This window comes from Lissotriton vulgaris, chromosome 5 (genome assembly GCF_964263255.1).
Source record: "Lissotriton vulgaris chromosome 5, aLisVul1.2, whole genome shotgun sequence".
Classification (NCBI taxonomy): domain Eukaryota; kingdom Metazoa; phylum Chordata; class Amphibia; order Caudata; family Salamandridae; genus Lissotriton; species Lissotriton vulgaris.
This window is the reverse complement of record NC_141693.1, coordinates 1605178889-1605191768: the sequence shown is the minus strand read 5'-3', so window position 1 is coordinate 1605191768 and position 12880 is coordinate 1605178889. Positions and strand designations below refer to the sequence as shown.

At 43.4% G+C, this 12880-nt stretch overlaps 1 protein-coding gene across 2 annotated transcripts in view; it reads left to right on the top strand.

Annotated features, from left to right (window-relative positions):
- The window catches only part of DCAF11 (DDB1 and CUL4 associated factor 11), a 278095-nt gene extending 265550 nt beyond the window's left edge, over nucleotides 1-12545 (top strand). For both annotated transcript variants that reach the window (XM_086923752.1, XM_086923754.1), the window contains exon 14: nucleotides 6395-12545. In XM_086923752.1, the coding sequence (XP_086779878.1) occupies nucleotides 6395-6523 (129 nt within the window). In that variant the 3' untranslated portion in view covers nucleotides 6524-12545. The remainder of the gene's footprint in view (nucleotides 1-6394) is intronic.
- The last annotated feature ends 335 nt before the right edge of the window (nucleotides 12546-12880 follow it).

The window sequence follows — 12880 nt, the reverse complement described above, 5'->3', positions numbered from 1 at the left end:
TGATGCTCCTCTGTTCAGAAATCTCCTAGGAGACAGACATGCTCAATCCAAACTTTGGACTTCTGCAGGTAAGGGCCTAACAAACTTGTCCTCTAACAATACTGTTTGTGTAAAACTATACTACCTCTCCTGGCCAGAAAACGAAGTGCACAGTCCCTATTAAACACAGTTTAAATAGCTCACAGCAGGTTACTGCTGTCTCAGAGCATCTTCTGATGTAGAATATCCCTGTTGCTGGGGGTGGAGGGGGCACAGGGTCTTGTTTCACTGACTTATTAACACAAAATGGTGGCTGCGGTGCACTGCTTAGCATACAGGTCTTAGCACAAAGCAAAGGAGAAATTTGGAGGGAAAACTGATAGTCACGGGGATCGAGAGGGAAAAACTGCAGAGTTTGGACCGCTGGGACTTGGACTTGGGAGCTGCTCTATTCAGAAATCTCCTAGGAGACAGACAGGCTCAATCCACACTTTGGACTTCTACAGGTAAGGGACTAACAAACGTGTCCTTCTATACTGTTTGTATAAAACTTTACTCCCTCTCCTGGCCAAAAAATGAAGTGCACAGTCCCTACCAAACACAGTTTAGACAGCTCACAGCAGGTTACTGCTGTCTCTGAGCACCCTCCGATGTAGAATATCCCTGTGCTGGGGGTGGGAGGCTGGTTTCACCGACTTGTTAACACAAAATGGTGGCTGGGGGTCCACTGCTTAGCATACAGGTCTTAGCACAGAGCAAGGGAGAAATTTGGAGGGAAAAGCTGATAGTCACGGGGAATGAGAGGGAAAAACTACAGAGTTTGGACTGCAAATCCGACAATTTAACAAGTTAAATGGAAGCAGTCACGGGCAGGAAAAACCACAAGTTTAAATGAAAATACATTGGATAAATTATGCAATCACAGGTAGGTAAACTACAAATTTAAACTGTAACAACCACAGGCAAAGACAGTTAAAGAAATAAAAAAAAACATTCTATGTTGATCACCAATCCTTGCTGAAAAACAAATGGCTTATCTGTACTACACTGGTGTAAAGGAGAGGACTGGAGAGTCACTTGAAGCCCTTCTGAATAGCCATGGAACAATCTAGCTTGGAATTTTAATCATGCACTAATTGGGAAACAATTAATGAATATTTGAATAATAACATTTCTGGGGAGACCTAGCCCCTGCGTTTTCAGCCAGTTTGATTACTGTAAAATACTGCTTTAAGATATATGTACTTATTTTATTACGTTTAATATTTATATTTTTTGATATTTTATTGATACCTGTTGTAATTGCTTTGTGTCCTCTTGCGGACACCGTATTCTGCAACCTACGTCACCAGCTGTCATCCCTGGAATGTTGACAGATGACAGCTGGCGGCAGGCGGTGTAAGATTGTACGCTCCGTCGTTACGGACCCAGGGTTGGTGCTTATTAAATAAAGACAATAATTACAACATATCGAGCACAGAACATTCTTTACAAATTTTGGCGACGAGGCACCAACACTAGAACCCACGGGACCACGGACAAAATTTACAAAAAAATAACGAAGAGTGTGCCTAAATTAGTAAAGGATAGAAGAGGAAAAAGAAAGAAACGGGAGTGTCAACAAGAAAAATTGCGAAGAGTTCAAGCGTATTTTGGGTGAGTGCCCGTCTCGTTTTGAAAGGATACATGAACTTAAAGAATACGCGCTCTCAAATGTATTGAAAGAATAAGGAAAGCAAAGGAAAATAAAACGGCACAGTGTAATGAGCAAAGTGATGTGAGAAAATTATTAATGAGGTAAAAGTGTGAAGCTGAGGAATATAACTTGCGTTTCTGTCAAAGCAACCGCCTAGTTCTAACAGTCATCGTTCGTGAATAACTGTCAGCTGTGCACGCGCGTCACTGTTTATGAATTCTCTTCAAGTGACAGGACTGAGCGCTCTAACTGTCAGCTCTGCGCGCGTCATCTAACCTCCAATTCCAGACGAGTCTGTGCGCATTTACGTCACACGCCGGCGGCCATCTTAGCTGTTTTGCACACACAGTGTCACGGTGATTAGACGCGCTGCATTTACATTTAAAGTAAGGAAGAAATAAAAGAACAGTCAAAGGAAAGTATATCTGCCAATTACTTTAAAACGAGTAACTTTTACAAAGAAATAAATTAATATGGTCAAAAAGTAACAATGAGTGCAAAGTGAATATATGTATATGGGCTCTCGAATACTTCAGACAGTTTGTCTGGGGTAGCAGAGTGATTCTACGCAGCGACCATTAACCTTTGACAAAGGTATTTACTACCAAAGGTTTGTACACTGCGTCACCAATGCTAGCACGTTTGTCAATGAAACTGTTAGAGTATAACTATGTTGTAGAGTATGTAAATATTGTTGCATAGTTTTTAAGTCGTTTGCCTTTACCTGAACTTGAAGAACATGAGGAAGTGAGTATTGCCAGTGTGAGAGAGGAGTTAGAGGGTATGTCTCTCGAGGAGTGGAACTCAGAACAGGAGAAGGACGAGACTTTGTGTGATGTGATGGAGTTGATAAAAAAAGGGTGGGGTTCAAACAATGCCTTACCAGAGAGATTAAAACCTTTCTGGGAGGTGAAACATGAACTCTCACATAAAAATGGTTTGTTGTTAAGGGGAGGAAAAGTAGTATCACCTAAAACGCTAAGAAGAAGAATGCTGGACGTATGCCACGAGGGGCATCTGGGTATCACCAAAACAAAAAATAGGGTCAAGAGCAGTTATTGGTGGCCCTGTGTAAGCCTAGAAGTCGAAAGAGTGGTCAGGGACTGCTCCTCTTGTCTGAACTCAGATAAGACACAAGTGAACTTCAGATCACCATTACAGCCCATACCATGCCCATCCATGCCGTGGGAGAGAGTGGGTGTGGACATCATGGGGCACATAGTGGACAATGGAGAACATGTGTATATGGTTGTCCTAGTCGACCACTTCTCCAAATGGCCCGAGGTAAAATTTCTGACTCATCCCGATTCGAACAATGTGGTAACATTTCTGGATAAGGTTTTCACACGGGAGGGGCTTCCCACAACTATAGTCTGTGACAATGGCCCCCAATTTACTGCCGACACCTTCAAGAACTACATTCTTAGAAACAAAGTGTGCCACAAAACAACCTCAGTTTACCATCCCGCAGGTAACGGGGCAGTAGAGAGGTTTAACAGAGTTATAAAAGGGATTGTACAACTGGCCTCAGGCAATAATATGAAATGGAGACAGGAAGTATGCAAAACTGTATGGGCATATCGCATCACACCATGCATTACCACCGGCTATAGCCCATTTGAACTGATGCGGAGCAGGACCCCTTTGTGTAAGGATAATGTAGGTTGGGTTAAGGCGGCAAAGAGAGTGAGCTGGACAACTGAAATGGTTGGAAAAAAAATGAGAACGGCACAAGCCAACAGTAAGAAATAGTATGACTTGAACCATGGGTGCAGACCAGTTAGGCTCGTGGTAGGGGACATGGTAAGAGTGAAGAGAAGTGGACATATTAGCAAAGGCAGTAATAGGCACACACAGCCTCTTACAGTACGTGAGGTGCATTGTAATTCTGCTTTGCCTAGCGATGGTAAGGTGTGGCACTTCTCAGCCATGTCACAGTGCAATAACACAACTAATGATCCTGACAAAAAGACCCATGAACATGCATGTGAACGTTATGGAGCATTGTCCGGATGGTCAGATGAGGAGATGGATTGTGAATCCCAAACATACAACAGTGTAGGACATTCTACTCGCGAGCTTGGAGACACCACTCCCAGTCATAGTGAGCAGTGTGATTCAGGTACAGGTAGTGCCAGTAGAAGGTTACCTCCCACACCAGCTTCTAACCCTGCCTCCAATCTTTCCACCAAACATGTCACCAGCAGGACTGACAGGAGGTTATTGCCACCTGTTAAATTGTCGGATTATGTTTGTGAATAGTTTTGAAATGTATACTTTCACGTTCTCTTGTTCTCTTCACCCGCTCTTCTCTTCTCTTCACTTCACTTCTTTCTCCAGCATACCTCTCCCCTCTTCCCTTGCTTTTGTTTCTTTCATACGGAGGAGGATGTCTTGTGATTGCTTTGTGTCCTCTTGCGGACACTGTATTCTGCAGCCTATGTCACCAGCTGTCATCCCTGGAATGTTGACAGATGACAGCTGGCAGCAGGTGGTGTAAGATTGTACGCTCCGTCGTTACGGAGCCAGTGTTGGAGCTTAATAAATAAAGTAAATAATTACAACATATCGAGCACGGAACATTCTTTACAATACCCACGCTGTTAAGTAGCTTCTTGCAAAGCTGTTTTAACAATGCCAGGATATTAATGATCAGTTGTTTTCAATTCCTGGGATGTTACATCTTAGAAGGGCCTCGCTTGTTCCTATTCTGCCCTGAGTTCACCACATTCTAGAACCGACCCAGTGATCACCTACTCATTACAAAATACTGCAGGACGCGCACTCTATGATACTTCCGTTCAGAATACAGAAAGAAGTAGAAGATGATGCACAGAGATCAAATGGGAAAGGAGGCTAGCAATAAAACATCATAACTGGAACACATGGAAACTGCCAGAGAGGTTGAGAACCCTAGATCCTGGATTCAGGACAAAGAAATAACAGTATCAACTAGGACACGCTTCAAAGACCACCAAAAGCCTGTGCTGGAGTAAGGCCGGAGGTTGTCACGAGCAGCTAGAAAACATGCACTTTGAAATGGATGGACCACGGCCCGCTCCACCGTAGACTATGATTTAGCCATGAGGTTCAAAGTTGTTTCAGAAAGCTGCGCCAGAAAACTACAAACTTAGGACAGATCTCAAGACTTAACACAAGAATAGCTAATAAGAAGACGCAGACTTCAATCTTCCACGACTCAACAGTGAACATTCTTTCCAGCCCAAGCCACCATGTCATACAAGTATGATTCCTAGTAGATGGTTAGAGGTGGAAAGCCCACATTTCAAATGTTGGCCCTGCAGTAATTCCATCTTCTCCTCAAAGGGCCTTTACCTACAAAACAACACTCTGTAAACTGCTTGTTACTGGGAAGTTAACTTTTCCCATGCTGAGAGAGATGTTGAGTCTCACAAAAACAAACTGGTCATGCATTTTTGTGTTCAGAGTACAGTGTAGTGAGTTTTGAAAATATAGAGTAAATGAAAGGAACAGGCCTCCGCCATAAAGCAATGAGGAGCGCAGAGATCCTTTGCCTCCAAGTAGAAACGGCATGTTCATGTGCTGGTTCTTTAGGAAACTAACTGTGGCAACACTGTATGGAGTGTAGGCTGAAATTGTATTTACTTCAAAACAAAAAGGGTCTGACAAAAACTTGATGGAAACTCACACTGGACCAACCAGACCAAAACTGCCAGTCCAAACAGCTGCCCTTCCAGAGGAACTAGGCGGTGTACCCCTTAGAATCCAGACCCTTTTCCTAAATAACTCAGGCATCTTGGGAAACACTGGAGCCAGGCCCCCCAAATGAAATGGGAGTGGTCCTTGCTCCCGGGACAAAACCAGCTTCCCCAGCCACAGCACTGCAGCGAGACAACCACTTTCAACTGTTGTATTAAAATAGCCCTCTTGCACCAGTCCTTCCCACACAAGCACTTTTCATACGGACTAGCTCGTGGTCCTCATCGGGGACAAGACCTCAAGTCAGGATTACTCTGACTCTACCCCTGATTGGGCAAGATGAGCATTAAAAAAGTCCTCAAGACAATTTAATTGTTTGCCTGCATTGACAATGACGGCAGAAAGGCAGCTCCTTCGAACTGCCGCTACCAAACAGCCCTTGCACAAGTTCTCTTCTTGCACAAGCACTTTCTTAGACTGCTCACGGCCTCAAGTGGGGACAATGACAGTTTATTTCACGCGCCTGCTAACTCGCTTATTTGCTAACTGCATAACAAGGGTTCTAACATTCCATTTGACAGCCCAAGAAACCAGTTGCTCCCACTTCTTTTTTACCCTACTAGAAATTTTTTAATCACGATTTTAGAACGTTTTTTTTACTGAATAATATTCTTATAGTCTTTATTTATTTCGTATGATTCATGTTGTAATGATTTTTAACTATTCGAATGATAAAGTTTACTAGTAGCTTGATGGAAATCTAGGCTAGAGGTAATAACAATTGTTACCTTCATGGAATGCAGTCAGTTATAGAGGTTAGTAGTAGTCCCGGAGAAACAGTGTTACCCTGAACAATTTTTAGGTAAAGATGACAAACTTATTTGCTTTATCTTTAATGTGGAATTCTATATTTTGTTGCCTTAGATAATCTGCGTGGTATTTTGACCCATTGCTTGAATTTACTATTGCAGTTTTTTGCGTTGTGTTACTTAAAGTGTACACTTGTCACTTATCTTGACTCTTGTTTTTTCTTGGCAGTGGGACGGGAACGTCCGCCTATGGGATTACCGCCAAGCCGAATACCACGAGGATGACCTCAGGGATCCTAGCCACAGAAGCCCTCCATTGGCAGATGATGCTGCCGCCTCCACCACACAGAGCCAATAATTCCATTGGACTTGCAGATGCCCACATTGGCCCACCCTCCTCTGCAGACTTAATGGTGGAGGTGGACATGTCTTGGGTTAGCTGTAGAGCGGCGGCAGTGCACGTGGACCTGAATCTCTGCTCCTTCCCTATGTGCAGTGCATACTCAGGCCTCGAGCAAGGGATTCTCTTGCTCACCTTTCCTCAGGATCAAGGGGTACTGACCCCTTGCCTCTTATTTTGAAGCAGCTCCTTCTTGCTATTTCTCTGTCATGTGGATTTGAATCTTTTGTAAAGGAAATGGAAATCGGGCTGCCTGGATGCGGACACCATAATATAGCCTGGTGAAGCTGGGGACCCCGGAGATTTGGTGGAGTAGATGGCACTTTGTTTTCACAAGACCAGCAGCGCCGCTATCGCTTCCTAACTGAGCAGTCACTGGGGAGAAGTCAGTCATCCTGCAAGGGCTGCCTTCTTATGAGCATTGCTTGATTGGAAGTAGCACACCGGTGGCTTCTCATGATCACCACCAGAAACGTTCTGGGTGACATATGGCAAATAGAATTCGTCATAGAGATTTCATCAACATTGAGTAGGGATAAGAATGAAAGACGGGTAAATTCAAGGGGAGATGCGGCTGATGCATGTAGGGCTTAATCCTTCAAATTACATTTACAGCACTTGAGCAGACTCACTAAGGCAATGGTCTCGGCAATTTCATATTAGAATACATTTTTCAGCTCCTACCTCATTTACTGGCAGATCCTAAGTGACAGGAACTACAGTGGTGTACTACGGATGCATAGCATGTGCTTCTCTGTTTGCGATTTATCGCATGTGCAGTGGACCAAGTTACTGGAGTCCAAACAGCAGTCTATTTTTAAAACTGCTAGGGTGCTAGGTTCAGTGTCCCGTAGGAAAAACAAGGCAGGAGTCATGGAATACACACAACAGGGCGGGTCACAGAAACCAATTCCTGTGATAAGGAAGGCCATGGTTGAGGAGACAGCCGGGAAAAAGGTGAAGAGACTGTCACAGAGAGTCTGGGAGTGTTGCATCAGAGACACGCAATGACAGTCTAATAGTGAAGTGATGAGAATGTGAGGACGGGCTGACAGAATGCAGTGAGACTGGCATCCTGAGAGGGAATAATTGAAGATAGAGAGGACAGAAGGAAGGTAGATTTACTTACTGAAATGATAGTTCTCTATCATGGATATCTCTTTGTTCACTCTTTCCTAGTGACTGTTGCTGTCTTTCGTCATCTTTCTCTTTCTCACTGGCCCTTGTGTTTAAGCCAGTACAATCGTTTAATGTGCCTGTTGCACAGATGTGTGTATAATCCTCAAAATCACATGTTTGAACCGCAGTGTTCTCTCCTTACGAGATCGATAAAGCGAGGGCCATGATGCTGGGTGATGACATGTTTTATGAACTCTGCTGTAACAGCACATCAGTGAAAGTAAGCCTTAATTGGAAAAGTTAATTTTCTTCTTGCAGTCTTACACTCTTTGCAGGCCTTTGTAGTTTCACTTGATGTGCATATTGCTGTCATCTACTGGTGGGGTTTCAAAGGTACATTAGTTGTTGCAACAAGTTTTACAAATTGTAAGCCTCAGCCATGGGTGTGTCTGTGCCCAAGTTGCGACTCCACTTCTTCTGTCCAACTCCATGCTCCCACAAACGATCAACGACCCAAGTTAAAGGGCACTGTGGGGCCACTTCCATTGACACAGGAAAGGCCTAGTTCAGATACGCCCATGGTTGACACCTGCATCTTTCTTTCCATATTATGAAATATTTACTCTATTTTATAATTAGTCTGGGGATCATTTCAGTGAGTCCTTAGGATCTCGGGACCACAAATGAAATAAAATCAAAAAAGTTACTTAAAGGGTACCCGTTCTGACACATGTAGGCTGGGCTTTATCTGGGCTAAGTTCTTCAAGAGTGGCCTCCAACAATGACAGTTACCTCAATTCCTTTTTTTTATGAAAGAAGGAGACACAACCGTAGCGATCATGTGGGATAAGGATCAGTTATTAAGTTCCTCGTGATAAAATAACTAAAATTACAATTTAGAAGCATTTCCTTCTCCGTTTATGGTATTCTCATCATTATTCGTAAGTTTCAGATTGGAGGAGCGGGCAGAAGCCCGAGTATGATGGAAGAAACTGGAAATCGATTTCCCCATTGTTTATTGGTTGAGGGCTGCTTGGTCAAGCCACTAGTCTGCTCTTGCGTTGGGACAGTAATGCTTATGTACATGGTTATTTTTTCCCGGAAGGCTGCAGTGGGGAGTTTGCTCTAGGATGTCCCGGCTATGCATGCAGGTCGGTAGGGCACCAACAGTTTTCCCAAGTTCTCTCCCTCCTCAGTTATGTTAGATGAAAATGCTAAACTAGTTTTTCAATATGAAAGGCCATTTTGTTATAGTTCATCTAAAGAATTCTTGTCCACACTCCCCTTACAAGCCTAGGTCATATCTGTTCACAGTGAATTTTGTTCTGCTTTTTCATGCATGATAATGCCAGGTGCTACTTTTTAACTCGTGGGAATGTGAATGCTTTGTGTAGGCTACTGAGAAGTTGTTGACCACTAGAAGCATGAAGAATTAAGTTTGTTTTGGCTTCTTTCTTTGGGATATGTTTGTTAGATGAAAATGTAATGCAGTGAACTATTGTATCCTTTCCCAGGCGAGATGAGTTTAGTCTTTCTTGTAGGTGCTAATTGCAGACCTTTTTATATGTAAAATCATTTGAGCTATAGCAAGAGTTGACTATGCTTTTTAAAATTTGCATTAATTTGTGCTAAAGGCTAGGTGCCTATATCGGACCATCCTTGCAGTCCAGTAATTTTGTTAAGAGACAGCATTGTTCTGGTACAACGATATCTGCTGTTCTGTACTGAAGGCCTCCTTTGCAGGCCAGTGTCACATGAGCGACATCCTAGAAATGCAGAGTATCTAAGTAGGACCACTGCCAAAGCCATACTATAAATATTAATTTGATCTTGTGTCCAGTCAGCTGACTCGCCTTGCGCAAAAGGGGAATTTAAGGAACGCTGTCTGGCCTGGTGCAAAATGGGAAATATGGTGAACGAGTAGAGACACTTCTTTACCAAACAATCCGAAGAATTAAAAGAGCATTTCCTGGTGTTCTGCTCTGGAGGCCTAGAAAGATGCTTTATCACTCTATCTTCCTTCTTGTGGTAAACAAGACTGTTGTGTTCTCTGATCAACAGAATACATTCATTGGAATGTCTGGTTTGGGCTCCCTGCAGTGCTTTTGATAGTCTGCGTTTACATTTTTCATTCTTTAAAGATGGACGATGGAAGTGGGATTTGCTACCTAACTGCTGATTGTTAGAAGTATCTAAGGTTTCTCCTGATAAAACACTTTGCAGTCGCATTGCCTGTTTTAAGTGGTAACAATGTGACCTCCACCATCAGAAGTGGAACCAAGCCCAGTATATTGTCACGAACTTCTGTATGTTTGTCCGATGTGTTCTTTGTCTCCCTCCGCTTATCTTTAGTTATAAAGGAGGCTAGATTAGTTCCACCTCAAGTCATTGTAGGAAGCATTTTGTCACATGCGCAGTGTCTGAATCCTACGCTAGGCCAAGACTCATTGAAACTGGTGCATCAGGCAATTTCGGAGGATTCTCATATGTAGTGCATGGAAAAGCAAGATAAAAACCCAACGGAGAATTTACTGGTCACACTGAGCGCTTATAACTTGGTTCAAAGAGGTCGATTTGCTTGTTGATGATCCATAGATATGAGATTCGTCTTGGGAGGATAGCTTATCTGCATGTTTCCCATTCTACACGTTTTTTATGTGCAAGGAACTTGTTTGCTGGGATGAACATTGATTTTTCACAATTTGTGGAAGGAACCATATGACCTCCTGTGGAGCGGCCTGCCTCACTTACTGTCCTTGTGCAGGTGGTGGTGGACTGCCATCCTTGTTGTGCACTTTGACAGCAGCACCTTGAATTGTCTCTGGCAAATCCCAGTAGCCCTTGTGTGTACTGCAGGGTTGGGGAGCGGAAGTATGAATCTAGTGGATCTGTGGTGAGTAACTGTCCTTCCTTCTTAAAGACGGACAATTTGCTGCAGTGTCACTATTCGGACTTTTATTTGTTTCCATTGGGATGAAAGAGCTTTCTGGTAGTTTCTGTGTGGAATTTTTCACAAGAAAGAAGTCCTCTGCTAAAGGAATCCAGCATTAAAGGAACGTTCAAAAAGATTGTAGTCCGGAAATAATTTTATCTCTGAATTTAAAAAAATTCTACGGTGGAAAAAAAGGTAAGTAGAGAACGAGGAAGTAACCCTCAAGTAAGTAACATCTGACAGAATGAAAGCTTCTATGGTCCAGATCTCTTTTAGCGGAAATACATAAATAGCACTGAGGGAACTGCCAACGACTGCGGCCTTAAAGATGCAGAGGACTCGTTTTCAGTACATATATGTTGCGGAAAAACAGGAAAACTTATTTATGTTTTATGCAAGCGAATAAATAGTATTGCGAGGGCCGTCCCTTCCCGTGAATCGCATTCTGAAGATGGTCATACATGTTAAAGGGCCTAGAAAGGGAAAGGACACTTTGAAGAAGACAAATGCAAGGTAGCAGAACAGATGGAGTCACAAGAATACGGCGCTTTTGTCATGCCGTGCTCGTTGCCAGCCTTGCAGCTGCTGGGTAAATAGCAGCCGTTGTCATGTTTTGGTTTTTAGTGAAGAACCGGAAGCCAAGAGGATGACGTGGGGATTTTTACATGGCGGCTTCTTTTTTTGCTCCTAGATCCCAGTGCGTTAATCAAGCCAACAACTGCCAGCCAACAAGAGAGGCGGAAAAAATAAGCCGCGAGGAAGGGAAAGACCACGCGACGAGTCTAAGAGGTGGGAGGAAAGAGGGGTGGGTGAGAGCAGATCATCATTAATAAAGCAAGTGCAGGGAAACGACGAGTATCTACGAATAAGTTAAAAAGAGGGAATGGCGGAGTGAGAGAAAGCAAAGGCAGGGAAGAAAAGAGGTCAGATGCTAACGAGAGCAATGGATAGACAATAGGGGTAATGGACAGATGGAGAATGCCCGTACGACGAGAATGTGTGGGGAGCACCAGGGCCGTAGAACACAGTCTCCCCTAGAGCAATGCATTTCAAGCTGAATACTGACTAGAACTGCAGCGAGCTTGCAGAAGACACAGCCAGCGACCAAGTGCGCCCCCGCTACCATCGTTTGTGCCACCTTCAGAGTAGAGGAGTCTGGAAGTATCCCCGAGGCCCCCGTACAATTCACATGACGCCTGTGCGTGGCCTGGGATTGAACCCTCATATAGGGCTGTCCTGCTATAAAATGCATCGTCTGTCTGCTTTACAGGAGTTCCATATTTTGGTAGATTGAGACAAAAACACCATACATAGTAACTATACACTACTGATTTCTTAATTGTGACGCCATTTCCTGCTGTTGACACCTACACGGAGGGTTTTATCCACCGCAAAAAACTGCATTATGATAAGCCTGGGTATGATTTTTGTGCAAGATTGTCGCGCATTATTCAGTTTGATTTTAGCAGCAGCTTAGGGTTTAGTATAGGTGGGGCTTGAAATGCATAATTTTGTTCACATGTTCTGTGGGGAGCTGCTACCACCAAGTAGAATCAGGATACGCCTTGGTGGTTATCTGTACATTTGCCACAGTTTTAGTTTACCGACTACCACAATGTTAAAGGGAAGTAAAATGTCTGTGAGCTTGAAAGGGAATATCCCAGTGTTCTGCCAGTGTGAATGGCCTGCACAAGAGGTCATGGGGAAGAAAGGGGGAGAGAAATGAATGTGAGCAGGCATTTCGATATCTGAGAAGTGAAGCTTCTGATGAGGATTTTCAAAGAACACACCTACCGAAAGGATTCTGGCAGCAGGGTGCTATGCTGCGGCCCAGGATTTCCAGGGGCACGTGTTTTTTCTATTTGATTTCTTTATTTCTGATGATGATCACTTATAAATGAAAATAAAATACATGACTTTCTGGAAGCAGTCCTACCGTTTATTCTTGATTTCTTATTTAGGGCATGTTGGGGCTTTGTGTTTGTAATTGATAGTGCGTATGCCACCTCTCTTCCATTTTTATTTAATCACTTTTATTTTTTAATTCTGGTTTCTCGTTAATTTGCCTTTGGTTGATATTCAACCAGTGTAAATTTTTGATAACCTCTAGTCAAGACCTGCCTGCAACTCTTTTCAGCTTGGGTGCCATATTAAGATCCACGGCCAGCAGAAATATGGATCCCTTCTGCCAGCTAAGACCTGTCTCCCTAGGAATAACCAAACATCATTACTAAGCAACAGACCTGTAAGTTAGGTGTGTGTGT